This window comes from Lutra lutra, chromosome 9 (genome assembly GCF_902655055.1).
Source record: "Lutra lutra chromosome 9, mLutLut1.2, whole genome shotgun sequence".
Taxonomy (NCBI): domain Eukaryota; kingdom Metazoa; phylum Chordata; class Mammalia; order Carnivora; family Mustelidae; genus Lutra; species Lutra lutra.
In genome coordinates, this window is record NC_062286.1 from 50,582,376 (window position 1) to 50,609,692 (window position 27,317).

Genomic DNA, 27,317 nt, shown 5'->3' on the forward strand with positions numbered 1-27,317 from the left:
GTTGGCAATGCCCAAGCCGGGCCAAGAGGAGGCTACGATTCTCAGACAGACAACTCAACAATAAAAACAAGCACAGACACAGTCTCAGAACTTCAAAAACACAGTCAGCTCAGGCTCTACGCGGAGAAGGGGGAAGGAGGAAGACGTGTTTGGAAGGCTTCCTCTGCTTTTTCAAGGAGCCTCTGCCGCATGCCCACACTACTAAAGGTTGAGGTATGAAGCTGAGAGCTTCCAGCAGCACTGCGGGGCCAGCAGAATGCAGGCAGGGAGAAATGGAGAACATACTTGGAAAGAACAGAAGAGAATCCATGGCTAGGCAGGAGAGGGGTGCTTTGGGGAGTAAACAAACCTGCCAGCAGTCCTTCCTCCAGCACAGAGGGAAGCTCTGGCTGACAAGGCCAGAGACACAGAGGAGGGAGGGAGCTGCCTCCTTCCTGAGCCCATCTGTCCTCATCCCCTAGTCCTGTTTTCCCCAGGGTGGGGGGCAGAACAGGTGCACCACATGATCTCAGCGCCCACAGCCCTCAACAGCACGCACAGTGATTACAGCTCCTCCAGTCAGCAGTGGGAGGCCAGGGAAGGAAGTGGAGGTGGAACCCGGGGTTCTGCTCTGGAGAAGTGAACGAGTGAGCTCACAGATCTCTCCTCTCCACCCACAGCACGGCCAGTATCAACCACCCCCTGCTTGCCTTGGGGGCCACCCACTGCTCCCAGCCCCACGGAGGCATACCCAGCTCCCCACAGGAGCTAAGGCCCCCTGGTTCTTCTTCCCCCAGAATACGGCTTCAGGAGCAAAATCCGTGCCCTCCCCCCAAGCACTTCCTTGCCTCAAGTTCCTTGGGAGGAGGCCAGGGAACCACCCTGGCTCCCAATCCACCCAGCAGCCGCCTCGCCCTGGAGCCCCCATCCCACGTGGGGAAGCAGAGCCCCTCCCTAGCAGCGTCCCCACCCAGGCAGTGAGGCGGCAGGGTGCCACTTCAGCACCTCCACAGAGCTTCCCACAGCTTTCCCAGGAAGCGGGAGGAGGATTTCCAGGGACCAAAGTCTAAGAGCGTCTGGGGACTCAAGCAGCTTGCCCACCTGCTACCCAAGCAACCTGACTCCCACAGGCTCCGTGGGCCAAAGAGGAAACAAGGGCTGAGGCAGGCGCAGGGACGAGCTCCCTCCCCGCATTCTGCCCCTGCCCGACAGTCCTCACGCTCCTTCACCAGCCCCTCTGCCCAGCAACTTGAGAGGCAGGCACACGAAGCTGCCTCCCGCTCTGTTTTCTCCACCCGGGGCCAGCAGAGGATACTGCTGAGTAATCCCAAACACTCGGCAGGTCCCCAGCCCTGAAAAGAGGGGCAAAGCCCAAGGAAACCTACCGATCCCGGTCCTTGCCGACGCGAGAGGAGCATCTGTATTCCCCAGCAATGGCTGATACCCCAACAGATTCTGCCCTGCCCTGCCCCAAATACCCCAGTCTCAGCACTCAGACGACCACAGTGCCCCCTTCTCTGCTGCCCACGCACCTGGTAACATTCCCTTTCCAGTCCCCCAGACACCCAGCTGCACAGAGTAACAACAGCCGCGCCGGATTCCCAGTCATGATGTTGCATCAGCCCCCACCCTACCCAAAATATCCTCACCCCCACCACCTCCTCTCCTCTCCAGCCATCTCCATGGTGACAGAAGCATGACTAATGACACCCTATCAGCTTCAGATTCAGGAGCACAACCCCCTCTCCCCCCTTACACCCCCCCACCCCGGCGCCCCGGGATTTCTGCAGGTTGGACACAAACCAACAGCACCAGGGATATTCTCCAGAGATTTCCAGAGGCAAGAGTGGGGAGTGGGTTGCATGTCTTAAAAACACACACACACACACACAGTTCAACAAACCCAATCCCAACTGAACCCAAACCATCCAGCTGAGAAAGCAAAAAGAATCCAAACAAAACCCACACAGGCCTGAGAATTCATTGGTCGCCCACACCCCCGCCACCCCTCCCCCTCGGCTGCTGCTACACACACAGTGGGAGATTAAGGGATCACCAGAGGAGACCCTTTATTTTTATCCAATCCAGTCAAACACTTCACCCCCACCACACACGCACACACACACACATGCGCGCGCGCACAAGGTACCTTGACAGCAGCCCCTTGTCCCCACGGCCCGGCTCCTTCACCAGCCTTTATTTCCACCTGCAAAAGAAGCCAGAGAGACTGATGAGCCCGGCAGACACCAGGAAAGAAGCAAAGTCCTTCTGCTGCACACCCCCAGCACCGCTGCAGAGAAAGGACGAGAATGGGAGGGAGGGGGCCTCGGAAAGAAAGGATAGCAGGGACCATCTTCCTGCCTCCAGCTGCCGCCCAGACTCTTGGTGGATGGGCTCCTTCGCCTTCCTGTGTTTTTGTTTTCATTTCTCCTTTTTCCCCCCTCCCGAGATCCAGGAGGGCACTGCCCCTCCTCCCGCGTCCTGTCTGGCCTCGTCTCTCCCCGCCTTGCCCGCTCTACCTCCGCCGGCCTCCTCTGGTGCATCGGCCGGCGGGCCTCCCATTATCCCCGCCGGAGCACACGGAGGGAGGCACTGCAGAGGAGGCGGCAGCCAGCTGCCGGCTTGGCTCCCCTCCCCGCCGCCGGCGAGGCTGGTGTGGAGGGGGCGGCGCGCTCGCCAGCCAATCCCCGTGGCCCGCCGGGCGGGGGCAGGGCCGCCGGGGGCTGGACCTGCCCAGCCGGGAGGCGGGGGGCGCAGCCAAGGGTGCTGCGGAGCTGCGCTGGCTGCTGCCCAGGTCTGCCGCCGCCGCTCCCTGGCAGGCGGGGGATCCCGGGGCACCTCGCTTCCTCCCAAGCAGGGGACCCTGAAGGAATACCCAGGGCGTCCTCTGCATCTCCGGGGTCAGAGAGGACAGATCGCGCCCAGCCGAGCTGGGGTGGACTGGTGGGATTCCCCCCGCTCGTAGCAGCTCTCTAACCCGAGGACACCAGCATACTACCTCATCCTAGCAGCAGCCAGGACAGTGTCGGTGCCGGGTGCTGGGATAAGAGCAGAAGGGGTGACAGCCCCCTTCATCTTCCAAGAAAAAGAAACAGAAAAAAAGTCTTGGCAGTGTGAACCTTTACCCCATTTTTGCAGATGAAGAAACAAGGCAAGACAAGCAAAGGAACTTACCCAAGGTGACAACAGCTAGAACAGGGAAGAGCTGGGATTCAGAGCCAGACCCATCTGGCTGTAAAGCGAGACTGAACCATTACACAGTCCTGCTCCTCCCTCCCTCTAGCGCCCACCTCAGAGAAGAGACTACTTGAAGCCCACACTGCCTGTGGCTCAAAGCCTCACCAAGTCAGCCCTGCCCTCCCCATACACACAAACACCCACACCTTACCCTGGATCACTCATCCCTCATGCCTGAACATACCCCACCCCAGCCAGACAGCCTCCGCCGCCACCACCACTATGATGTTTCCTCTTCTCTCAGAAAGGCCACAGAAGGTGGCTCTCCAGGTCCTAGGGGGCCCCCAGACCTCAGGGCTTCCCAGCCCTGGGAAAGGCTGAGGAGAGGAGGTGATCAGGACCCCAAGAGGTCTGGCCTCCACTTCCTAGACTCTGAGCCTTTGAACACTATAACACCCAGGAGACTAAAAGAACAGCAGGAGGAGAAAGAACAGGATGGGGATTTCATTTCCTTTCATTTCCTGGGCATCCCGGGCACATCCTGCTGCACCCTAACCCTCCCTGGAGCTGAACACCCCAAAATCTCCACCTCTGTGGGAAAGGGCCAGCCACAGAATCTGGCGCTCATGTGGCTGGCCCAGTTCCTGGCTCCATCATATCCAGCCACAGCACCACGTGTGACTTTACCTCTCAGCCTCACTTGGCTCCTCTGTAGAATGGAACTACAAATACCAGCGAAGCCCTGCACAGTCTGGAGGATTCTACAGAGAAAGGTAGCATGGCGCCCACCGCATGACTGAGCAGAGCGAGCCACCAGCACTCTGAATTTCGGGGGGAGCTCACCGTGGGCCACTTCTCATCTCACAGATGAAGACGCTGAGCAGCAGGGGAGAGGCGGCTGATAGAACTGGTTAGGACTTGTGGGAGCCTCTGTTTCAAAGGAGCTCTGCTACCTGCCCGATCGCTGCCCCCTCTGGGGTGTCCTGTGCTGATACTCAGAGTGGGACGAGCCATCTCGGGCTCTGGTGAGGAGACTCCAAGAAGCACCAGGGCCCACACCTGCCTCACCCCTGGGGACAAAGGGCAGCCCTGCTGGCTCCTCTCCAGTGTAGGTAACAAGGCGAGGCAAGGAGCAATGTCCCGAACCATGGCTCAAGATGGGAAACGGCTTCTGCACCCCCAAAGCTCTTACTTTGGCCAGGCCAAGAGAAGTGCCCTCTTTATCCTGGTCCCCACCACCCCTGGACCTCCAACCCCGCCCCACACATCATCTGCTGCCCGATCAGAGTGACTAACACTGCCTGGACAGTGACAATTAATAGCTGTTGTGGCTGCCACAGTTTCTCGAGCTCCTGCTCTGTCCCAGGCCCCGAGCCAGTGACGCCATAGGAGCATCTGACTGGGCATCTGACTTACTCCACACACAGCCCTGCCTCTAATGGGGAAGTGGACTGAGAGATGGTAAGTCACTTGCCTAGCAACACACAGCTGGTGAGAAGGGAGCTAGAATTCCAATCTAGGCCTTTCTCGTTCCAGTTCTTTAACTGCCCCCTTCTCTGCCAACCCCAGGGAAATGCAAAAAGGGACAGGGTCATTTGAACCTAACCACTTCCCTTCCAGCTATGGGTCTGAGAATAGTAACATTTTTCATGCCTCAGAGACTTCGTGAAGCTGCTCCTTGACTCGGTTCCTCTCCCCTTTCCCCTCCCGCGCCTGGTGCTGGGCTTCCTCTGCCTGTTCCCTCCCTGGGCGGCCTTCCCAGCTCCTCTAGCCCCCGCGAGCATCCCCCACTCCTCTGGGGCCTCACAGCACAGCTCACAGCCTCTCCTAGAGCACCACTCACAACCAAGCACAGTTATTTATTTACACGGCGTCTTCCCCACGTGGGCGGGGGCCCTGTCTTCCCCACTTTACTAGGCTCTGCACAGAGCTGGAATGTGCTAAGTTTCTAGGCAAGGAGGGTGGAGAGGGAGGGGGCTGGGCACTGAAATGTGGAGGCCGCTCTCCTGGTTGACCTTCTCTTTGAGGTCCCCAAGGATCAAAGGGACACCTGCTCTCCTGGGAGGGCAGACCTGCTCCGACTGAGCTAGAGCTGAGCCTCAGCCTCATTCAGCCCGCACAAGTCTTCCTCCCCAGCCTGCAGGAGCAACCCTGTCTGACCACCCCCCCAAAACTCCAGTGCCAGCTCAGTCCTACCCCACCCACCAGTCCTGGCTCCCCACCCCCAGCAGCCTGCGGATACCCAAGAAGAGCCTGTAGTAGTCCACCTGCCCCCACCTCTGTCCCACACGGGCCCTCTACCCTTTCCTGAGGCACTTGGAATGCCAGGGCTCCAAGGAGTCAGGGGCCCATGCTCCTAGCAGAGACACTCTTCACACCCCATGACCAACCCTCTCCTATCTCTACTGGGCTCTCTTTCTGCATTTTGGACTTTTCAGTGACTGACCCAGATGTCCTTGGGCCCCCTGGGGGCTGCCATGACCGCAGTCCCACTATACTCCCAACAAGAGGAATAGGGCCACAGCCATTCCCACTGAGGAGAGGCAGATGGATCTGCTCACTCTCAGAACACGCAAATGACCCCAACACTGAGAACCGCAGTGACACGGGTACCCCCAGGCCAGAAACCACACAGATACACCAAGACTAGGGGATGGGGACACATGCAGACACAGATTCAGGAGCACGTGCGGGAACATCAACCAAATGTCAACCCCACGCAGGGCCCCATACTTGGAGCATGGTGTAGCAATTTTATTTAATCCTCAAAATCAACCAGTGAAACAGGAATTATTCACACCCATTCTACCGATAGAGAAATCCATTGACAGGGAGACTAAACACCTTGCCTAAGGTCACACAACTAGAAAATGACTGAGCAGGGCTCTTGCCATCTCCTCACTTGCACTGATACAGTCGGGGCTGCTCTGGGTAGTTCTAGGATTTTCCTATCAACCTAACTCTTTTAGTGTTGGCAGAGAATAGACAAAGTTCTCTTCTCCGGCACAGCTGTGTCCTGAATGAGGTCACTCCCCACAGGCTTTACTTTAAAGCTCAGTTCAAGACCTACTTCCTCCAGGAAGCCTTCTAGGGTTACCCCAGTCCTCTGCCAGCCGACAGCACTTGTAACGTTTCTCATTTGACACTTGGTACTACTATTTGTCAGTCTGGGGGTCCTGCTTCCCCTCACCAGAATGGCTGGAGTCATGCCTTTCCAAAGCCCCTGAGGGGTTTTGCCCAACATACCACACCCAGAAGGCACCTGAAATCAACTGTGGGGAAGTTGTACCCTCCTCTCCTTCCCTTTCTACCACACAAAGGATCTTGCCAAAGAAACCCAATACTCCCTCCACCTTCAGAGCCTATGTTTGAAGTCCCCGGTGTCCATGCATCAATTTCCACCCAAGTAATTGCAGCCCATCACACACATCATCCCCTATATTTGAAACTCTTTGCGGTTGTCATGGGAACTGCCTTTGCCTTCATTCACTGATCAGGGCTCACAATTAGCTTTGGCAGCGGAAGTCTGTGTCAACAGCAATCACACGGAGGAGGAGGAGAAGGAGGAGGAGGAGAAAAGGTGCTTCTCCTGGAGACTAGAGACGCAGCAGAGACAGATTGAACCAATGTGCCCAGCAGCGTCTGAGGGAACACAGTCAGAGGCAGCCAAAAACTCCGCCCGCCCACAGACTTCCCTACTCACAAACAGAACGTACCTGGGCCCCCCAGGCCACCAGACGGAGGCTGTAGCTCTGCCCAGACCCCACAGGCCTCCTCGAAGCTTGGGAGAAAGTCTTAGAGTCTATTTCCCCACCCCAAATTCAATAGCTTTGGGCCGCCAAACGTTCCAGGATCCAAGCAAACAACATGAGACCTTAAGAGGTTGTAGAGAGGTGGGACAGGAATGCTGAGTAGTTTAGAAACCCAGGGACAGCACCCACCCCTGGAAGACTTCCAAGAGGTATTCACACAAAGCGTCTTACCTACCACCTGGAGGACCCGGGAATACCCTCAGGGGTCCCTTGCAGTCAGTCCAGTCCTTCCACACCCTGCCACCAGTCGTGAGCATTCAAGAAGCATCTCCACACACCTCAGACTCAGGCAAGATGCCCCCTTCCTCCTGGAAGCCCTCTCACCCTTCACCTATGGCTACACTGAGACTCTCGGAACATATCTCCTCCCTTCCCCGCTGGGCCCAAAGGTGAGTAAGGCTGGTCTCTGCCCTCCAGGCGTCCCTCCTCCCTCACAGCCCTGGCAGCCTGTCCTGTAATTATTTGTTTCCACGCTTGTCTCCCTCCCCAGACTGTGAGCTCATTAAGGACAGAGCAAGCACTGCCTCCTCCTTCCCGCAGCTGAGGCTCCACTGCCTGGACAGTCCCAGGCGAGACTCACGCTGAATGAGGCTGGGAAGGCAACTCGAGGCGAGTCAAAGCAGATGCCTTCCTGCTTGGGAAACTGAAGCCAGTGCCGGAGGGAGTGACAGCCCTCCCCCAGCACAGGGGACACTGCCAGTCCCGCCGCCGGTCCCGCTGCCCATCCCAGGACCCGAGGAACATTCCGGGGAGGTACCTCTCCTCCTTGTCCCAGCACCAGGGCTTCCCGACGCCCCACACCGTACTGGGGCATGAACGCATACCCTTAAGAGCAGAGCAATCCGTGAAGAGAGGAAAAGAGGAGACCCGAGTGAGCCAGTCCGTGTTCTTCCAGCGTGAATGGCTCTGGAGCAGAACAGACTCGATCTAGCCCAGTGCCTGGGTATTTGTTATTGACCCAACATCCCCACGCCCCTTCCTGAGGCTTCCTCCAGCCTTGTGGAGGAGGGGTGGGGGCCGAGGGGGCACATCTCCTCTGGTAAACGCCCCCAAAGGACTTCACCCAATGCAGTTCCCCTTCCATTTGGAAGGTCCCGAACTGCTGCTCTCCCAGCAGCGTCTCTGTTTGCAGCCTCCCCAGCTAGGGGGTGGGGGGTGGTCACTGGACTTGGCACTTACACGGCTCAGAGCCGGCAGTGGAAGAAGAACTTGTATAACCTGATGCAAGCCAGCAAGCCCCAGGCCTGGGGTCACCTGCAGGCCAGCCAGTCACCCCACAAGTCAGGTGCCAGCTTTCTCTTCTCCCTCAAAAACTAATTAAAAACTTGGGCGATGGGATTTCTTAGGCAAATGATGGGAGATGAGGCCCCACAGGATGTGTCCATGGCAAGCACGGCAGCAGCCTCTGCCCTGCACGGGCCACACTCAGGTAGAGACCCACCTCAGCCCTCAACACCACCACCACCACCACCCCCGCCACCCCCGCCCAGCTGCTGGCCAGGCCAAAAGAGGACTCAAGGGAGATGAAGGGGTGCCCTTCCTTTCTAACACCTCTCTTCCTGAGCGTCCTACCTTCGATCCACAAGGGAGCTATGAAGAAGTGATGGGGAGGGGGATGGGGAATTAGTGACAACTCCTGAGACCCCTGATGTGGTCTTTCAACCAGTCGGAGGCCCAAGGCAAAAAGGAGACAACAGGGCTAGATGTAAACACAGGCAAGCTCCCGGTGGTCAAGTGGGGGGGGGGGGGGGCACTTCGCCCTAGGGAGCTTCAGAGACAGCCTTTGGGTGGGGAGCCACGCCTCATTCCTATTGTTCTTTCCCCATAAAACTCAGCCCATGCCTTCCAGGAGAAGTGATGATGAGCTTCAGGGTGTGTTAGAGTCTAGGAAAGCACCAGTCCCTTCCACACCCCTCCCCGCTTACCTTGGAGGTGGGGTGGGGACAGGGATCCCAATCCAAAATATTCTTCTGAGAGCCGCCAGCACAAACAACTATGTCCCCAACCCAGTTACAGGTTTCAGTGAGAGTCCAGAGATCACACAGGGAAACTCCATATTCAACAGAACTTTTCAGAGTAATGGAAACATTCGCTATCTGTGCTGTCCTGGGCACAAGGCATGGCCACATGTGCATACTGAGCAACTGAAGGGTTGCTAGTACAGCTGAGTTACCGAATTTGGTTTTATTCCATTTTAATTAATTTAAATTTAAATTTAAATAGCCACACAGGGCTAATGGCTACCATACTGGACAGCTCAGAAAGAGTGCATTTCTTAAATCTGGGGAGTCCATGAGTATTACTGAGAATCTGCTGAAAACCACAGGCCCTCTCCCCTGAGAAAACACACCCAGTACCTTCACACATCATTTGGCAGAAATTTTCAGAAAGTTCACAGACTTTATTCCAACACAGGTCTGAGATTAGGTCTAGGTCTAAGATTGTCTATAACTTGACCAAAAACTTTTACTAAGAGCAATGTTTCTTCTGCAAAGTAATTGTCTAAGTAATATGAAAACAGACCTGATATTATACTTCACAGTCTCAACAGGAGACACTAAGCGTGGAAGCCCCCACCTGACAGAGGATGTCCTCATGACATCCCTCCCATTCAACACCCAGCCTCTCCCCAGACGTGTGCAGGCACAGGAGAGGCACTCCCTCTGAGGGCTGGCTCTTCATTTTTGGAACAGCTGTAAATGTTAGACATTTATTTTTTCTCTTCTTTTTTTAAAGTAAGCTTTACACCCAAAGTGGGGCTTGAACTCACGACCCTGAGATCAGGAGTCGCATGTTCACTGACTAAGCCAGCCAGGCGCCCCTAGACAATTCTTTTTTCTAACACAAGTTCAATCTCCCTGCTTATAATTTCCACCCACTACTAAAAGTTCTGCACACTCCTCTACACATAGAAATTCCCTCTTTCACATAAGACTCACCTTGGCATCCTTCACTGCCAAGCTGAACAGCCCTATTTCCTTCAGTTATCCTACATGTGACCATTCTGACAGATCTCAAGAGAGGCTGTCAACAATGCTTTCAGAGTTTCAGCTCTTCCTACTTGCTAGGAAGTAGGAAACCAGGCTTCCTTACCTGTGTATTAGTTTTTCTTTTTTTCAACAAGTACAAGATTCTGGATTCACTGATTAGATTCCATCAGCTCTGGCTGCGGCCCATTGCTCCAGACTGCCCCCACTTAACCCCTTGTTCTATCATTCAACTTAATACCTGCACCACAGCCCTCACCACTCCACCCCACTCCCAGAGCTGACACACCTACTCCCCACCAACATCTCAGGCATCTTAGGAATATGGTACACATGCCTTCTCCTCCATAAATCTCCAAACCCTCCCATAAGATCCAAGGTTCTATAAACACACCCCTCTTTCACAACCACCACCATCTACTACTCTCATGGGCTCCAAGATCCTGCCAGGCTGCTTACCAGCAGACATCTTCCGAGAACCCTCTCCTGACTATTCTCAAAACACACACGCACAAGTTCCACAAGTTCTTAAGGGGTTTTATTGATAACTCACTATACTAGAAGGTAATGGGTTCCAGAAGAACAAGAATAAACCTGAAGTAAATCTCACGAGGTTCCTGTCTCCCTGACCTGCAGGGCAAAGAAATGGGTTGGGTTGGGGCTACCTGGGTGGCTCACTTGGTTAAGCATCCGACTCTTGGTTTCCACTCAGGTTGTGATCTCAAGGTCATGAGATCGAGCCCCATGTCTGTGGAGCCCCACACTCATCTCCGAGTCTGCTTAAGTTTCTCTCTCCTCCTTCTGCCCCTTCCCACACGCTGTGTATGTGTACCCACATGCACACTCTCTGAAATAAATAAATCTTAAAAAGAAAGAAAGAGAGAGAAAAGGAAAGAAAAATGGGTGGGTCATCTTCCTTACTCTTGTTGGCAACTAGAGTTGTCTACCTGTTCATCCAGACTTACTTCTGGCCCCTTCTCCAAGCTCCACCCCCTTTTTCCAGTCACACAAGTGCTGAAGATCGGCTCCTCACACCGTATGCACATAGAAATCACCTGGGAATCTGGTTAAAGCACAGATTCTGATTCAGTACGTCCTAGATGGGGCCCAAGATTCTGCAGCTCTAACAAGCTCCCAGGTAACACCAGTGCTGCTGGTCCACTGACGGGCACAGAGGACACCTGGTCACAAAGCATTCAGATTCTCCAAGACTCAGGGTAAGCAAGCAACCAGCGCTAGAAGAGCCCAGGCGGGCGCCCATTGCCTCGGTTTCTCATCTGCATCAGCGACTTTCCACCCTAACGACACATTAGATGTACCTGGGGAGCCCCAGCCTGACTAGGTTCACCACAGACCAATTAAATCAGAATCCCTGAGAGTAGAACCCAGGGGATGGCAAAAGTGGAATCCCTGGGCCACACGGTTGATAAAGAGACTGAATGAGGCGATTATGCCAGTGGCCTCTCTTCAGGATGACTTTAAATAAAAAGCTGGCCTTCTCATCTGTCCAAGAAGCTGCAGGAGATGCCATCATTTATTTGCAGAAAACCAGATCTATTAATTTGGCTGGGCAGCTTTATAAAGAGCCACAGGGACCAATCCCACTCCCCAGAGCTCACCACCTGCCTTTCTAGTCTCACAAACCACCTTTTGAACAATCTGCTCTAGAATGGGCCAAAACAGGGGCGCCTGGGTGGCTCAGTGGATTAAGCCGCTGCCTTCGGCTCAGGTCATGATCTCAGGGTCCTGGGATTGAGCCCCGCATCGGGCTCTCTGCTCAGCAGGGAGCCTGCTTCCTCCTCTCTCTCTGCCTGCCTCTCTGCCTGCTTGTGATCTCTCTCTGTCAAATAAATAAAAATAAAATCTTTAAAAAAAAAAATAGAATGGGCCAAAACAGAAGTCAAGCTTATGTGTTCATAATTTCCCAAATCTCTGCAAAATTGGGACTTTTTGCCTGTCTCCAGTCTTTCAGCCCTCTTTCAGCCACCGTGACTGCATAAAGATTGTCACTCTGCAAGCGCAGGTGACTGTTCCGCAGGGAGCCAAAGGCTCACACTCAGGCTGAGGCAGCGGACAGGCCCTCCCTCCCCAAGCACACAAGCACACCCCACACCCGCGCAGTCTTCCCCAAGCTCACTCCTCCCCACACAGCAGGGCCCCTGGTAGCTGTTCTAGGTCCCCAGCTATGTGGCGAAGTTGTAAGCCTACTCTTCCTTCTTGTTCTTGCCGGAGGAGTATATACAAGATGTTTATTGTCTTGGGTATTTTCCACCAGCCTCAGCACATTCTGGCCACTGGACTTCCTGACACTCCTCTTAAGGGGTCAGACTACTCCTGAATCTGCCCTCAGCGACACGCACCCCCTTTCCACATATGGAGCGTGGCCTTCCACCATCCACGCTCACTCAACAGCAGCCCGCGCAGCCACCCAGATGGCTCAGTTCTCCCTGAGTCCCACCACCTTACTCCTTGGGGCACCATTCAGGGCTGTACTGTCAGCATTTCCTTTTGAGGGGGCAATCCTATCCCTCCTGCTAAGTTCCCTTTTAGAGCCTGTGGCCATGGGGTTAAAAACTGTTTGCATTTGTAAAAAAAAATTTCTAAACTCTGTGGCCAATGCCTGTCCTTGTCCAGCCTTCACTCCGGCTTCACAGACGCTAAGCTGGGGTTCCTTTCTCAATAATGGATCTGATCGCCTCTGTTTTACCAGTCAATTCTCCTCCCCTTGCTGGTGGGAACTGGCGCCAGCCCGAGAGCACCCCTCCTCCCAGCCTCTGTCTTCAGAAACAGAGTGACAGGCAAGGCAAGAATTCACAGGTATTCTGATACTGTGGAGGGGTCCCCAACGCTGAGGTATCTTGTCTCAAAACTGGCAGAGAGAGCCACTGAAGCCATGTGGCCGAGGGCCACACAGTGTTTTCACACTATATATATATCTTCCCATTTCTCTTCGTTTTCACCCACAATGTTCTCAGTCAAGCTTCCCACCTCATACACATGTTTTTCTAAGGAGGGTTTGGATTTTTTTTCCATTAATATTTATTCTCCGACCCTTCCTATCAGGTGTTTAGTGCCTTCACCCATGAGCAACTTCTCAGTCAGGCCCAAGACCACAGCAGGTCCCGGCCCCCGGGTGTCCAGCCTCCTCCCCCAGAACGGAGGCTGGCAAACTCCTCCCTCCTTCAGCCCGGCTCCAGGGTTCTTCTGTGAGCAAGCTACAAGATGTCTAGAGATAAACACTTAATTTGTATTATATCTCTACAATTACCACTCAGAGACTAACTAATACAGAATTGTTTATGCATAAAGACACCACACTGTCTCTGTTTCTTTCATCCATCACCACCCCTCAGAGTTCGGGTTCACTCCCAACCATCTTCTCTAGATGTTCTAGGAATGTTTTGTCCCCATCTATTGATTACCTACTATGTGCCAGACATTATACATATTTTAATCTCCATTAATCCTCACAACAACCCCGCAGAGAAGGGTCACGTCATCCGACAACTAAAAAACCGATGCTCAAGGGTAGCCTGGGTGGCTCAGTCAGTTAAGTGTCAGCTCTTGAGCTCAACTCAGGTCTTGAACTCCGAGTCATGAGTTCAAGCCCTGCGTTGGGCTCCATGCTGGGCATGGAGCCTACTTAAAAAAAAAGAGAGAGAGAGAGACAGCAGTGCTCAAGACAGTAAGCAGTATAGTGCTTACTTTGGGGTCTGAGACGTACTTTGTCTCCACACCCACCAAACCCTACTTTTCTAATTAAGCATCTTCATTGTGCTACAAGTCACCACTCAGGTAAAAAGAATGTGAAGACTATCAGCCTCAGACATCAGCCTAGGACCTAAATCCTTCCTGCCATTAGGAAGAAAGACCTCAGTCCAGGAATGAACCACGTCAAGGCAGACGACCTCGCTTTCAGTCCCAGAGAGCAGTCACCTGGCTCTGGTGGGAGGGCCCGTCCCTGGGAGCGTTCTCTAGTCTTAAAATGATGAACTTCTGAGAGAAGGGGCTCCACAGGACCTCCCCCTACACACACATACACACACACTACAAAAAAGAGTGAGAAGGGAAGAAAGACAGGAAGCCCAAGATAATGTTCCTCCTTTACAGAATGATACAAGGAAGCGGTTAGTAGACAGCTCAAAGGAGGCAGGGGGAGGTGGAGACGGGATGGAAGTAAAAGGGGCCTAGAAGAAGAAATGCCAGGGAGCAGGGAGGCAAGGAGATGGACTGGTTCTCAAGAAACTCCTGGATGCTGTGTCTTGCCCCACCTGAAGAATCAGGGCCAAACTCTAAAGGTCCATTCCTGAGCCAAAACCAAAAACCATCCCCAGATGTCAGTAATATGTCTTCCCCTTTCCCAACCTCCCCAATCCCAGGACGCATTCCCTCTGCTACAAGGTTGCTCAGATCTAATGCTTAAGGTCCCGGCAGTCCCCCTGGGGCTGGTAAATGCGGGGCTGGTTCCCTGGCTCAGTCATGCAAGCAGAGCCTCTGGGGTGTTTCTCAGCTCCATGACTATGCCAGAGATACGCTCATTAAAGGCAGCATGGTCTGGACAGTGGTCCCACGCTTTCAGCTTTCACAGACCCATTAAAAAAAAAAAAATCATAGATCTAAAGCTACTAGTTACCATCTTGTATTTTACCAAGTAAAGACTTTTTTAAAAAAATAGACCCACTTTCCATCAGCACCTTTTATAAAAGGCATCATTTTATAAAAGAAAACACATTTTGAACGTCAAATTGAAAGGATCTATGCTTAAAACAAGTCAAAAAAAGCTCACTCCAATTGTCCCCTTTCCATTACTTCCCTAGAAACTGGGAGAACTTTGTGTGGGCCAGCACTGGTCTACATGCTCATATGTGGACCTTCTGTCCTGGAACACCTCAGGCCACCAGTCCCAGATGCTGGGGGCCTACAGGGATAGCCAGCCATGGAGAGGTCCACAGGGATACAGATCTCTCAGCAGAGCTGTCTCTAAGCCTCAGCGAAGCCAGATCCCTGTATTTGAACCATGATCACCGGGCTGCCCAGGCCAGCAGCTTAGGCACAAGGATGACAGGATCCTGGCCTCACTCCCCGCCCCCTTCACTCGGCTATGCCGCACTGGTGCTGCCCTAAGAAAAGCTCAGACATGGTTCGACAGTGCCACTGGTTCCAGGAACATCCAACTTGGAAAGATCAGTCCCCCTGCTCCTCGGGTTTGATCACAAGAGAAGTAGAGTGAAACATAAGTGGGGGGAGGGTGAACGCTTGAAGGAAGCAACCAAGGGAACCAAGCTTTCAAAGTAGACTGAGCAGGTCTTCCTTACACCAGAACAGCAGATCTCTTGCCAAGCAGTGAAGCCTACCGCTGCTCTTCTCCCCGCTTTCAGAAATGACCCACAGGGCCCCACACCAGCAGGATGCCAACTCCCCACGGCACCAGCAACATACAGGGGATGGACGTGGTCTCCCAGGCTGGGGTGGGGAGCCGCCTGCTTTAACCAGAGACCGGGGAAGTCAAGCCCAGAGCCTGTGGTCCTGGGCCGTGACAGGCAGCTTCCACAGGGAGTGGACAGAAGGTGAAAAGAGCAAAAAACAGCCCAGCGACACCCACTTCCCTGCCCCCGACACTTGGAGCTTCCTATCCAGCCACGGGACCACAGCCCCATCAAGCTCACGGCACAGCTGGGCGCTCAGCGGTCAGGGAAATCCCAAGCACCAGCCGCCAGCCCGTGGAAGCCACAGGTACCCTAGCCCTCAGAAGCGCGGCGGCTCCCAGCCCAGCTGGAAAGGGCTTCAAAGGCCATCAAGCGCAACCCCTCCATTTCCCCAGGGAGAAGACAGGCCCAGAGAAGGGGCTCAAGTCGTCTGAGCCCTCGGACAAATCAGTAGCAGAGCGGAGGAGCCCCGCAGACAGCGCAGGCCGCCGGCTCTGTCCAGCGCCAGTTCCGCTGCCTAGAGCGACCTCAGCCGCTCCACCGCTCCTCCCAAGCTGCTCAACTTTGCTCATCACTACTCCTGCCAACTCTCCGCTATCGAGGCTGCCACCAACCTCGTGCTGGCAGCCTGCCACCCAACTAGAAGGAAAAGATGGCCAGTACAGGGTCACTACCTCTCCACTTTCCCCTTTCATCTCGTCCCCGCTCCTCCTTTCCTCCATCCCCCTATTCCAAATAAAGGGAGTACTCTTTCCTGGGCTTGACAGGGTCTCAAAAGCACATCATTTATTCATTCACTCATTCATTCCATTAGTCTCCGAGTGCCGACTACATGTCAAGGAATTGGGCCGGGTCCTGAGAACACAAGAGATAAAGAAAAGTCTTTGACCTCCAGAAATACTTCAGTCCAGCAGGGGAACCCAAATCATGGGTTGTCATTAAATTTCCAGTTCCAGCTGGCTTCTTGCTGTCTCTCTGAGAATGATGGGGCCATCCCATTCCATCAGGGCAGCATAAAACCACCCTGTCACCCCAAATCTTTCTTTCCAAATCCCTCAGTCTCTACCCCTTACCTGACACCACCACTCCCCATGTCACCCAAGTATTGGTGTGACCCTGAAGTACACCTGAGGCTTCAAGCAGGACAAAAAAACTTCTAGAAATAAGGCCGGATGTGTCCTGCATCAAATGCAAACATCAGAGACGAGAGTGCTGGCCAGAGCCCCCACTCCCTGGTTCCTCGCTTACAAACCATCAGCCTGGCAAAGAAGCACAAGCCCGCTTGGGCCCAAGGCCCCATCCAGAGTTAGACCGAAAGGATGAGAACGGAAGCACGGGCTGAACGGTGTCCGACAAGCCCCTGGGAGGACAGCGGTCGGTGGTAAGGGCAGGGCGGCGGAGCAAGGGCCCGCTTACCTCCTTGAGAAGCCCCACCTTCTTCTTCAGCACCTCACACTTGCGCAGTTTGCAGATCTGGTGCGTGCGGCGGTTGGTGCAGCTGGTGCAGGCCCCGCAGTTCTCCAGCCGCCGGCAAGGCTCACAGGTACCACACCGTTTTCGTTTCTTTCGCCCATCTCCACCCCCTCGGAGCTGGGGCTCGCTCCCAGCCATGGGGAGCCCAGGCCCCTGGAAACCCCCCACCATCACCTGGCCCTGAGGGAAGTCATAAAGGCCTGGCAGTTCCGGCTGGACCGCCAGGGGCACCTGAAATTGGCTCATAGTGCTGCCAGGGGCAGGGGCATAGGTTCCAGAGAAGGGCCGCGGTCCAGTGCCCTGCCTGCCCGCCAAGGCCCTCCACCAGGTCCTTCTCTCCTAAGACAGTCAAGAGTGCACAAGGGTGAAGGCAAGTAACTCCAGTATCCAGGATGGGCGCCTCTTCACCTCCTCTGCAGCACTCTGGCCGGGCTCAGTCGGGGGCCACTCTCCCATCTGCTGGAGCCCGGGATCTGGGGCAGGACACCAGCAGCGGTCCCCAGAGAAGGGATCATCTTGGCTGGGCGGGTTCTTCACCCTCACCCACCCTGGACCCAGGCATGAGGTGAGCAGGTGGGTGTGTGGTGGGGGCTGGGCAGGTTGAGGAGGTTCTCCTGGTACTTGTCCTCCGGGGGGCAGGATGATGGAGAAGAAGGCAGCGTTGCCTAAAAAAGAGACAGAAAGGGGAAGCGCATCACTCGAGGCTCAGGGACAACTTTCACATGTTACCTCTTCCTGCTTCTGGAAGAAGAGAAAATGGGGGAAGAGAAAGGGCTTGCTCACATGAAGTCCTGCCTAGAACCTCTGGCAGGGCGCACCGGCACCCGCTCCCCGCCTGCGGGAGGAGGCCTTGCGCCCGATGGGGGTGCTGAGGGAACCTGCCCGACAAATGTAAGGGGGTAATCAAGGTGAGATTTCTAAGAAAGTTGTCCACTCCCCCCCACCCCCGGGCTTCGGAGAGTTTCACCAAAATTCCCACACACACACACCCCTCACTGGAGGTCGCTGGGCCCTCCCCGAGGGAGCAGGGCTTTCAAAATAAAGTTTGCTGAGAGCTTCACTCGGCTGGGCTGCCCGAGCGCCCCCGGCACGGAAGCGGCCTGGACGGGGGCGCGCCCGGGGTAGCCCGCGCCGGCAGCCCCGCCGCGCCCCCCTCCCCCGCCGGTCTGCCAGACAGGGGAGGGAGGCCCGCTCCGCCGAGGGGGCGCGGGGAGGGGGGCGCGCTCCAGCTCGGGCCGGGCCGCGCGCGCGCCGCCGCTCGGGCTCCTTTGTTCTGGGGCCTCGGCCGCTCGGCTTCGGCGGCTCCGCAGCCCCCGCCCCGCCCCGCCGCCCCCGCCCGGCTCCGCTACACTGTGACCCGTAGCACCGCCGCCCCGTCCCCCGCAACAAAGTAGCGGCCCCCCCCCCGGGCGGCCCCCGGGCCGTCCCCTCCACCCCTCCCCGGGCCGGGCCCCCCACGCCTCCCCGCCGCCCCTCCCCCACCCCGGAGCCGGAAAGGCACCGACTGCACCGACCTGCCCGCCGCCTCCGGGGCGGAGCGCACAAAGGGGCAAAGTTTCCCGGCCCGCGCTGCCGCCGCCACCACCGTCGCGGCCGCCGCCGCCGCCTGGGGCGCCCGCCTCTCGGAGCGCCTGGCCGGGCCGAGCTCGGCGCGCGGAGCCCCCCGCCCGGGCCGAGGAGGGGACGGCGCAGGAGGAAGGAAGAGGCAGCGGCGGCCGCGGCGGCAGCAGCAGCAGCAATGAAGGCGTACGCGGGACTCCCCGCCCCCCGCGCGCCGCGGCACGTGCTCGCCCGGGGACTCCCCCGCCCGGGAGGGCGCGCACGTGCGGCCCGGCCAAGCCTCGTCGGCCCCGCCGGCCCCGCCGCCCCCTCCGCCGGGTCCGGGGCTGAGCGAGGGCGGGGGGGGGGGGGTTCCCTCGGAGGGGGGAGGGGACGGAGCGGGGAGCCGGTGGCCGCAGGGCCGGGCTCCGCCGCCGAGCCTTTGCACCTGCAGCACCTCCCCACCCCCGCGTCGGCCCTCGCAGGACCCGGCTGCCACCTTGGGGCTGGCGGCCCCCGCCCTCCGGCGCTTCTGCAGCCCGGGCAGGCGAGGCGGGCCGCGCGGGGTGGGGCACGCGGACCTCCCAGCCTAGGCCCTCGGCCGAGCCGGCCCTGGTGTCCCCACTTCCTGCCGCTCCCTGTGGGCCCGAGCGGTCCGGGACGGCCCCGGAGCCCCCGGGAGCCCTGAGCTCCGGGCCTGACTGACCCCCCTCTCCCGGCTGCCGCTCGCTCATTCCGAGACAGGACAATGGGGGACATCGCGCGTTTGCGTACCGAGTCAGCCTGGCCGGCAAGGAGGGGGTACCCGGGGGCAGAGGCTGCGGGACGGCCGCGGGGCACCCTCGCAGGGGTCACGGCCGAGCGCCGTACTCAGGCGGACCCCAGGGCCCTGCCATCGCGAGCCTCCCCCGCGCCGCACTCGGCTCTTTCGCGTCGAAAACAAAGACTAACCCGATACCCCCGCCCTGCCTCCCAGAGGAGGGGGAACGGGCGCGTCGCGGAGGGTAACGGGGGAGGACAGCGTTCAGGAGGGGCTCGGAGAGCCTCCGCAGGGGCCGTGGCGCAACCAAGTCCCATTAGCCGGTGCACACACTTTGAAAAGTCACCCTGGGCTGTTTTCCAGGCAGAGGACAAGGAGCACGACACAAGAATATTTCCAAGTTGCCAAACTGCCCGTTCTCTCTGCTGCTTTTTTTCCCTCACCTGTTGTGCAGGCCAAGTTGAAATTCCAGGTTAAATTAATTCTGCTCCACCCATCTGGCCTGACTGCTAGGCGAGTGCCCGCAGCTGCCTTCCACCTACCTGGGTTGCTGGGGAGAAGGGTGGGTCTCTAACACACACACACACACACACACACACACGCTCGCGCGCGGGCAAGTCCTGGCAGAAACAACCACGGGGCGGACTGGCCTGACCAGTTTGGGCGGTGCTCAGAGAGCCAGGTACCTGGCAGGCATCCCCGCCCGGCTGAAGCTAACAACTCAGCCAGAACTGGAAAAAGAGCATTCGGCTGGCTATTTAGAAGAAACAAAAAAAGTAACTGATCTCAAGTAGCGCTGTCCAGAAAGCCCTAGGCGGTAGGAGAAGCCGGGGTTCTGCCTGGAACTTCCCTCCTCACAGGCCTTTTTTTGACAGCCTGCTGCAGCGGACATGGTGGCTGCGGTACTTACTTCCTACCCGGGTGCTTGAGAGGACTAAAGAGTTTGTGTTCAGGGAAGTAAGTCTAGAGCTGAGAAGAGATACTTTGAGAGTGTAATTTTCAATCAAACATGAGAACAGGTTGTGGACTTGAAATTGTTGTCAGTGTAATAAATGTTTAATGTTTTCAATAATTTCATTTTAATGAAAATTATGTAAAAGAAAATGTAGAATATACAGAGAATTTGAAGACAAACATCACCCAAATACAACCCCATTTAACTATGTGCTACATTTCCTTGTAGCCTTTTCTATTTGTAGATTAGTTCCTTTTTTTTTTAATAACGTGGTTGTATTCGCTCTGATTACGCAATTTGCTGCCTTCTTTTCACTTAACTTTATACCATAAGCATTTCCCTATTTGTTTCACAATCTCCAGATAGCGTGACAATGGGGTGAAGCAGGTGGCTTAGGGACAGCGAATTCTGGGTTCCAGACCCAGCTGTGTCATTTGCTAGCATAGTGACCTTGGACAAGGTACTCACCAACTCTGAGAGAATCCAAGTAGTTGGCCTAGGGCATTCTAGACAGCATTACTTGAAATCAGTTACTTCTTTTTTTCTTCATAGGGCATAATAAATGAGAATAGTTATTGTCTCACCCGTAGAACAACCTTTAAACTAGGTACTATCATGAAACTCATTTTACAGATAAAGAAACAGAGAGATTAAGTAACTTGCCTAAGGTCACTCAGCTAGCAAATGGTAGGTTCAGAATTTGAGTCTGGCATCTTTCCTCCCATATTCTGAGCAATTTACTGTGCTAAAGTACTCTCCACCAGCCATCTATGGGAGCAGAGGTTGTTTCACAAAACCCTGGGGCTTAGCTAGCTAGGTGGATGCCGGTGCCATTCACCAAGCAGAGTGTGGCAGGAGACATGCATGGAGCCATCCATGTGGAGCTGGAAACACACACATGAGCTTCATTGTTGAGCACAGTGTGAGGCCTCAGGTGTGGAGGCGCTCACGGTAGCGGACATGGAGAGTGAAAGGAAAGGGCTCCAGAGAAACAGCCCTGACAAGGGACCAGCCACAGAGACTAACAAGGAGCAGCCAGGGAGGTGGGAGGGGAACCAGGCCCAGCCGGACACCTGCCTGTGTTTTCCCAACTGCTTCTCCCTCTGGAACCCTGCCCTTCTCATTTGCTCATTTCCTGTGCCTAGGGAAACCCCTTCCCACTTCACCCCCCCCACACACCCCTCCCCAGCTACTCCTTCTACCTGCCAAATTCCCACTCGTCCTGCAAGTCTCAGCATAAATGCCAGTTCTTCTATGAAACTTTCCAGCTCCCTGGATTCCAGAGCCCCACCTACCCCCCCCCCCCCCCCCCCCCCCGCTAAGAAGTTTGATGCTCCCTCCCTTTGCAACACTTATCTTATCAGCATTGTAATTGTTGGTACATTTCCCTCCCAGTTACTCTGGGCTCCTAGAGGGCTGGGACCTTGTCTTTTCACCTTTGTAACTGTACACCTAGCACTGGATCAATATGTGTTGAATGAAGAAATGAGGTCAGTAGAACCTGATCAATGACATATCCTAGTGACATCGAAGACCCACAGGCTTCCGAGCGTTTGCTTTGTCTTTTTTCTAGTGGGCCTCCTGTGCTGCCGGGTTACTCCTTCCTGGCACTCAGGGCGGTAGAGCAGCCCGAGGTGCCATTAAGCCCCAGGCGGCATTAAGCTAGAGGCAGTGGTTTGCTAACTGTGGTCCCCAGACGCAGCATCACCCACACCTGGGAACTTAGAAATGCAAGCTCTCGGGCTGCACCTAAACCTACTGAAGCAGAAACTGCAGGTGCGGGCCCAGTGCTGTGTTTTAACAAGCCTTCGGGTGATGCACGCTGGAGTTGGAGGAGCACTGGACTCGCGGAAGCCGGCGGTTGGGAAGCCAGATCAGCACCCAGGCGGCGGCCAGGATCAGGCCCCAGGCGCTTAGAGGAAGTAGACTGGGAGAGGCTCCTTTTAATTAAGCAGGGTGGTTAGCCCCACCCCCCAGCGACCGAAGACGGAGCCTTTTTTAGGCCAGGGCTCCGGTGAGGTCAGGACCTGGCTGCCGCAGCTGCCCCAAGGGTTAGAAAGGGAAATCTCGTCGCGAAGGAAACAAGCCCAGTGGACTGCGAGCTCTGCAGGGTTGGCAGGGGGCGTTTCCCTGGCTGGGGACGGAGGTGGGGCTGGGAAATCATGAGGACTTCCCGCTCCACTGAGGAACGGCAGTGGATTCAGCACCCGGCAAAGAGCACAGGGAGTTGGGTCGGATGTGCCGCGTGGTTCTTCTGGAAGTCACTTCGTGGAATGAACGCTGCCACTTGCTTGCGGAACCTGTGAATGATCTCGTGCGACTAACCTCTGAGATGCTTGGCCCTGCTCCTTCTCTTTAGCTAAGACGCAATTTGTCCTGTCTGAAGGAGCTTTGCACTATGGAACCTTTTGCAGAAAAGTAAACATACAGCCAGGTCCCCACCTGGGCTTTAAAGATTGAAGGCATGGGAGGGGGGTATTTGGTTGGGGACGTGTTTCTTCTTTGGTCCTGTACTGGTTAAAAATATTATCAGCTAATGTTTTTGTAGAGCTTTCCTGTTTCAAAGCACTTCCACATATATTATCATTCTGTCTACAGAGTGGTGAATACACCAAGTGCGAGTGTTACTTTCCTTTCCTTTCTGTGACATAGCTTTTATTCTTATTATCGCCATCTCACAGATAAAGGAACAGGGACTCAGAGAGGTAATTTGTCCAAGGTCATTCACTACCAGGTGGCACAACTGGGCCTACAATCCAGGACCTCTGTAATTCACCTATCAGGGCCAGAGCTGATATGGGGCAGAAACCGGCATTTTGCTCTTAGGAAGAGAGAGATGTGTCCGTAGATTCCTTTTGGTCATGCATGGGTTAGTGTGATGTGTGTAGCATATCTAGACTATGTTTTCTGAGTAACTCAGCAAATGCTTTCCTGTTTTATTTTTGAATTTAGGCTGAATCAAATAGACTGCATAACTAGCGAGGAGAATGCGAGGTCCCCACCGTAATAGGAAAGAGATGAAATAACCTGGAAATCTTCCAGCCTAAGGGGACTGGGCAGGAGGGTGGGAACTTTGATGGACTCCGAGACACAGGCTGCTGAGCATCAAACAGCTATAAAGGCCTTGGTAACCCCACACCCAAGCCTTGGTTTGACCCGATGTAACAGTCAGGATCCATTAGGTTTCATGATAATAACAAGCCCCATGTGTCAATCATGAAATATGTCCACTGGGGGCCAATAGGAGCTCTGTTTCCCATAGCCACTCGGGGACTCAGGCAGCTGCAACTGGACATGTTGCCCCCTTGGCCCTGAAGGCAGGAAATGTGGATGGGGTAGATCAAGCACTAATTTCCCAAGTGTTTACCTGGAAGCAATTCACATAATTTCTGCTCTCATTTTAGTGGCCATAGCAAGTCGCAAGGTGGCCAGGAAGCACCGTGCCTGGAAGGAGAAGCAAACATTTGGTTATAACAGCACTAATAACACACAGGGAATAGCGGATGTGGATATTCGAGGGGTGTGTAAGCGCAATCAGTTCCACCCATTTCATGAGTGCTTCTGCCTCCTGGGGATGAGAATCTGAGATTCCCATTCTATTGGCTTGTCATTTCTCCCACGAGAGAAGATTCTGAGACTGAGACCAGGGACAAGGAAATCTGAGCAGAGGGAAGCATAGTGGAAGAGATGAGTGGCAGTGGGGCAAACTCAGTAGAAATTAATGTTAAATTGAGAAAGTGTCCAGCAGTGGAAAGGACTCAGGGTATCTCTATCACCAGGGGCCCACCTGCTAAAGGAAAGTTCTAAAACAGCAGAGTGATGGCAGAAGCATTTTCCTGCCTTCTCACCATTCACTCCCATTCATCCTTCCTGGCTAAACTTGGGTGACACTCCAGGAAGCCTTTGATGGTCTCTCGAAACTGAACCTTCCCAGCACATTGTCAGAGTGCCTGGGTCCGTCCTGTGAACTGTGCTGTGGGAAGAGAGCACATCTCACTCAGGGTTGCCCTACAGGGGATGTGGTAGAATCTCAGCATGAAGGCAGAGCACCCAGCAGGAAGGCTGCTGCAGGAACCCAGGTGAGAACAAAATGATGGTGGCCTCCAGGTGGGTTGTGAGGTGGGGGTGGAGAAAAGTACTGGAGAGAGATTTACAGAGTCACATCAACAGGGTAGGGACTGATGACTTGAGGATGTATGGAGGAAGTTTTCAGAAGAGCAAGGTCAGCCTTTCTAAAAGGAATTTGTTAAAAAAAAAAAAAAGGTGGAGAGTTGGGGAGAGGAAAGCACAGAACATACGTGCACTATGAAATCATGAAATTCCTGAGCTACACATCTTAAGAATCCAGCCAGAGCGCTGCAAAGCCTTCTTAGGAAGAGTTGAGCATCCCTACGAGATGGCTTCAACTTCAACCTGCTTGTCCCATTGCCTTGTTTCTATATGCTGCTCCTGTTCCGTCTCCGCAGAGCAGGAGCCTGTCCCATCTGAGACCTGAACTTGATATCAACCCCTTTCATTCTCAAGGTTCCCCTGCCCCATATCCTTTATGCATGAGGGTCAAGCCCCATTTGCAGGAACTGTGCAATGCTGGCAAACCCATCCTCAGAGCCCCTACCAATCCACTTGGCCATTGTGCACCTCTCCCCCCACACCTCCCTTTTCCCCAAACACTGACATGCTCCCTCTGGGTGCCTGGGCTCCATTTCCAGCTCCGCTGTGCATTGGCTTGTGACTGTGGGTGAGGTACTTCCTCTCCCCCAGCCTCCTTCCCATTTGTCCAAATGCTACTTATACCACCTCCTTTGCAGAGGACCAAAGGATCCATGCTATGACAATGTCCTGTCTCGGACCTTGGTGTATAGTAGGCACTCAGGTGGTCTCCTCCTTTCATCCCGTCCCATCCCCTGTTTCCTCTTCCCCATTCACAGAGAAAGGGACTTACAATATTTTAACCACATGTAGCCATGACAACCAGAGTTAAAATGTATACAATCTTTAGGGAGGATATTATGTATTATCTAGGAGAAGGGAGGTAATGATGTCCAGGTGCCCAGGATGGGACTTGCCTCTGATTAGAAGCCCCCTAACAGCCTCCCCAGCTAAGACAAGCATCCTCCAAACACATCCTTCCCTACATATTCAAGCAGCCCTAGCGCCTGCCACCTCCACTCTAAACTGTCCTGAACTTGTCCCTTCTCTCGGCCACCAGGTAGCTAACCAGCTCTCACTCCTGCTCCCCTCCTTGCCCTCACCCTGAGGCCTCCTTTCTCACAGATATGGATCCCACCTCCGTGGATTCAGACCTCCTGGGCGTGGCAGTCTCACCAGAGCCCTGGACTTGAAAAGATGGGGTGCTTGGACTATCCTGCAGCCTATCAAGAGAAGAAGTTCCAAAGTCTAGGCTCTCCAGGTGTGACAGGTGGGCCCGCAGCAGCTGCAGCCCTGACGGTGTGCAGAAGAGCAGACTCTCAGGAGGCCCCGGAGCTTCTGAATCAGGCTCTGCATTCCAAAGAGCCTTCCAGGTGATTCCTGGGCACCCTACAAATGGAGAAGCTCTGCTTGCAAAGTCTTCAGGGATAAACGGGCTAGAGATGAAAAAGCCGCAGTGCTTCCCCATGGAGCAGGAGAGGCACTCTTGGGAACACCTGCACTGATGGATGGAGTCATTCGAGGTCACTCTGGCAGCGTTCCTGGGGAGGGAGTCTGTATTGCCAACATGGCAGTATTTATCTGCTAAGCCAGGGAAGGGGTAGGTATGAGCTGATGCCTCCCTCTCCTTGCCATTCTTTAGGTTGTCCTCCTGAAGACAGGACTAGGCCAATGACCCACATCCGCCTGTCACTGGCCATTCCAAACCACAATAAAGGACGAATTTGAACATCCAACTTTTGGAAAACAATGTAATTATTTATGCTGAACCAAAGCCTTTCAGACAGAAAAGGGGTGTAAAGGCAGAAAGAGCCACAGTGAACATACAGATTAGTGCCTCAAACAGGAAGGTGCAGCGGGCAAAGGACACGCAAGTGAGGCAGTGATGGAAGCCCCAGAAGAACCTCACAGCTGCTAGAAAAAGGAGGGAGAAGAACAACGACACACAGAAAGCTGAAAGTAACCCACAGGGCCCGATGGGTGTAGAAAAGTCGAAGCTGTGGGATTTTTGGAAAATATCCCCAGGACCCAGGGAGGAGGCTGCCCCTTGGCCATAAGGGCCTCCTTGGAGGCAGGCAGGCAAATTCCTTACGTGATATACCTGATATGCAGGGTCTGTGCACAGGACATCCAGTTAAATTTGAATGTCAGAGAAACAACATATCATTTCTTAGCATATGTATATACCAAATGCTACATTCTGAAGCAGCCCTGCGGCAGGGTTAGAGTCTGTTCCCAAGGCCTGCGACCAAGGGAGTTTGGGGCTGAAAGTCAGTCTCCACCTAAGGCCCAATGGTACCTTCCTACGACCTACCCTATTTCTGAAATCAGAGAGAAAATGGGCTTTGTTAATTTTAGGGTGGGGCAGTCTTTTATGAGAGAGGCTATGCCATATTGTTTGCTTTTTTTTTTTTTTTTTTAGATTTTATTTATTTGATAGAGATCACAAGTAGTCAGAGAGTCAGGCAGAGAGAGAGAGAGAGAGAGAGAGAGGAGGAAGCAGGCTCCCTGCTGAGCAGAGAGCCCGATGCGGGGCTCGATCCCAGGACCCTGAGATCATGACCTGAGCTGAAGGCAGAGGCTTTAACCCACTGAGCCATCCAGGCGCCCCATATTGTTTGCTTTTAAATGTTTTGTCCTACAAAGGTGGGGCTTACCAATGTGTTTTTCACATTATCATGTATCAGGTAGGGCAGGTCAAGGAATGTGTCCTAAAAAGTATTGTAGTTTTGATCATTTCAAGTCAGGTTCCTGTAAGAGATGAACTGTTTCTTAGTCCAGACCAATAAAATCCTGCTTAATCAGAAAAATTGCTCCTATGTAAGCAGACAGTTATCCACTGAGACCTGTAGAAGAGACTGTTGGTAACTGTTTACCTGATCAGGCAGTCTAAAGGTATTTCTGAGCACAAAATCAATAGACTCTTCTGTACATCAACAACCCAAATTAAATGCTAAATTTAGGGAAAATATTTCCAAAACTAATGAACAGGAAAAGTGTTATATATACTTAGTATTCTTTTTTTGTTTAAGACATTATTTATTTACTTGACAGAGAGCA

At 54.4% G+C, this 27,317-nt stretch overlaps 1 protein-coding gene and 1 long non-coding RNA gene across 7 annotated transcripts in view; one reads left to right on the plus strand and one right to left on the minus strand.

The window, feature by feature from the left end:
* TET3 (tet methylcytosine dioxygenase 3) overlaps window positions 1-19,752 on the minus strand; it is a 103,230-nt gene extending 83,478 nt beyond the window's left edge. Inside the window, exons 1-3 of one of the 6 annotated variants that reach the window (XM_047744058.1) lie at window positions 19,597-19,752; window positions 16,798-17,519; window positions 2,129-2,185 (exon numbers count right to left, since the gene is read on the minus strand). In XM_047744058.1, coding sequence (XP_047600014.1) covers window positions 2,129-2,185; window positions 16,798-17,100 — 360 coding nt within the window. In that variant the 5' untranslated portion in view covers window positions 17,101-17,519; window positions 19,597-19,752. The other 5 variants (XM_047744062.1, XM_047744057.1, XM_047744060.1 and 2 more) reach the window with 5 other exon arrangements.
* Window positions 16,835-26,105, plus strand: LOC125108352 (uncharacterized). Its single transcript, XR_007129881.1, has 4 exons — window positions 16,835-16,924; window positions 23,513-23,632; window positions 25,383-25,630; window positions 25,900-26,105. It is a non-coding gene; the product is annotated as an uncharacterized LOC125108352 (long non-coding RNA).
* Window positions 26,106-27,317: the final 1,212 nt, after the last annotated feature.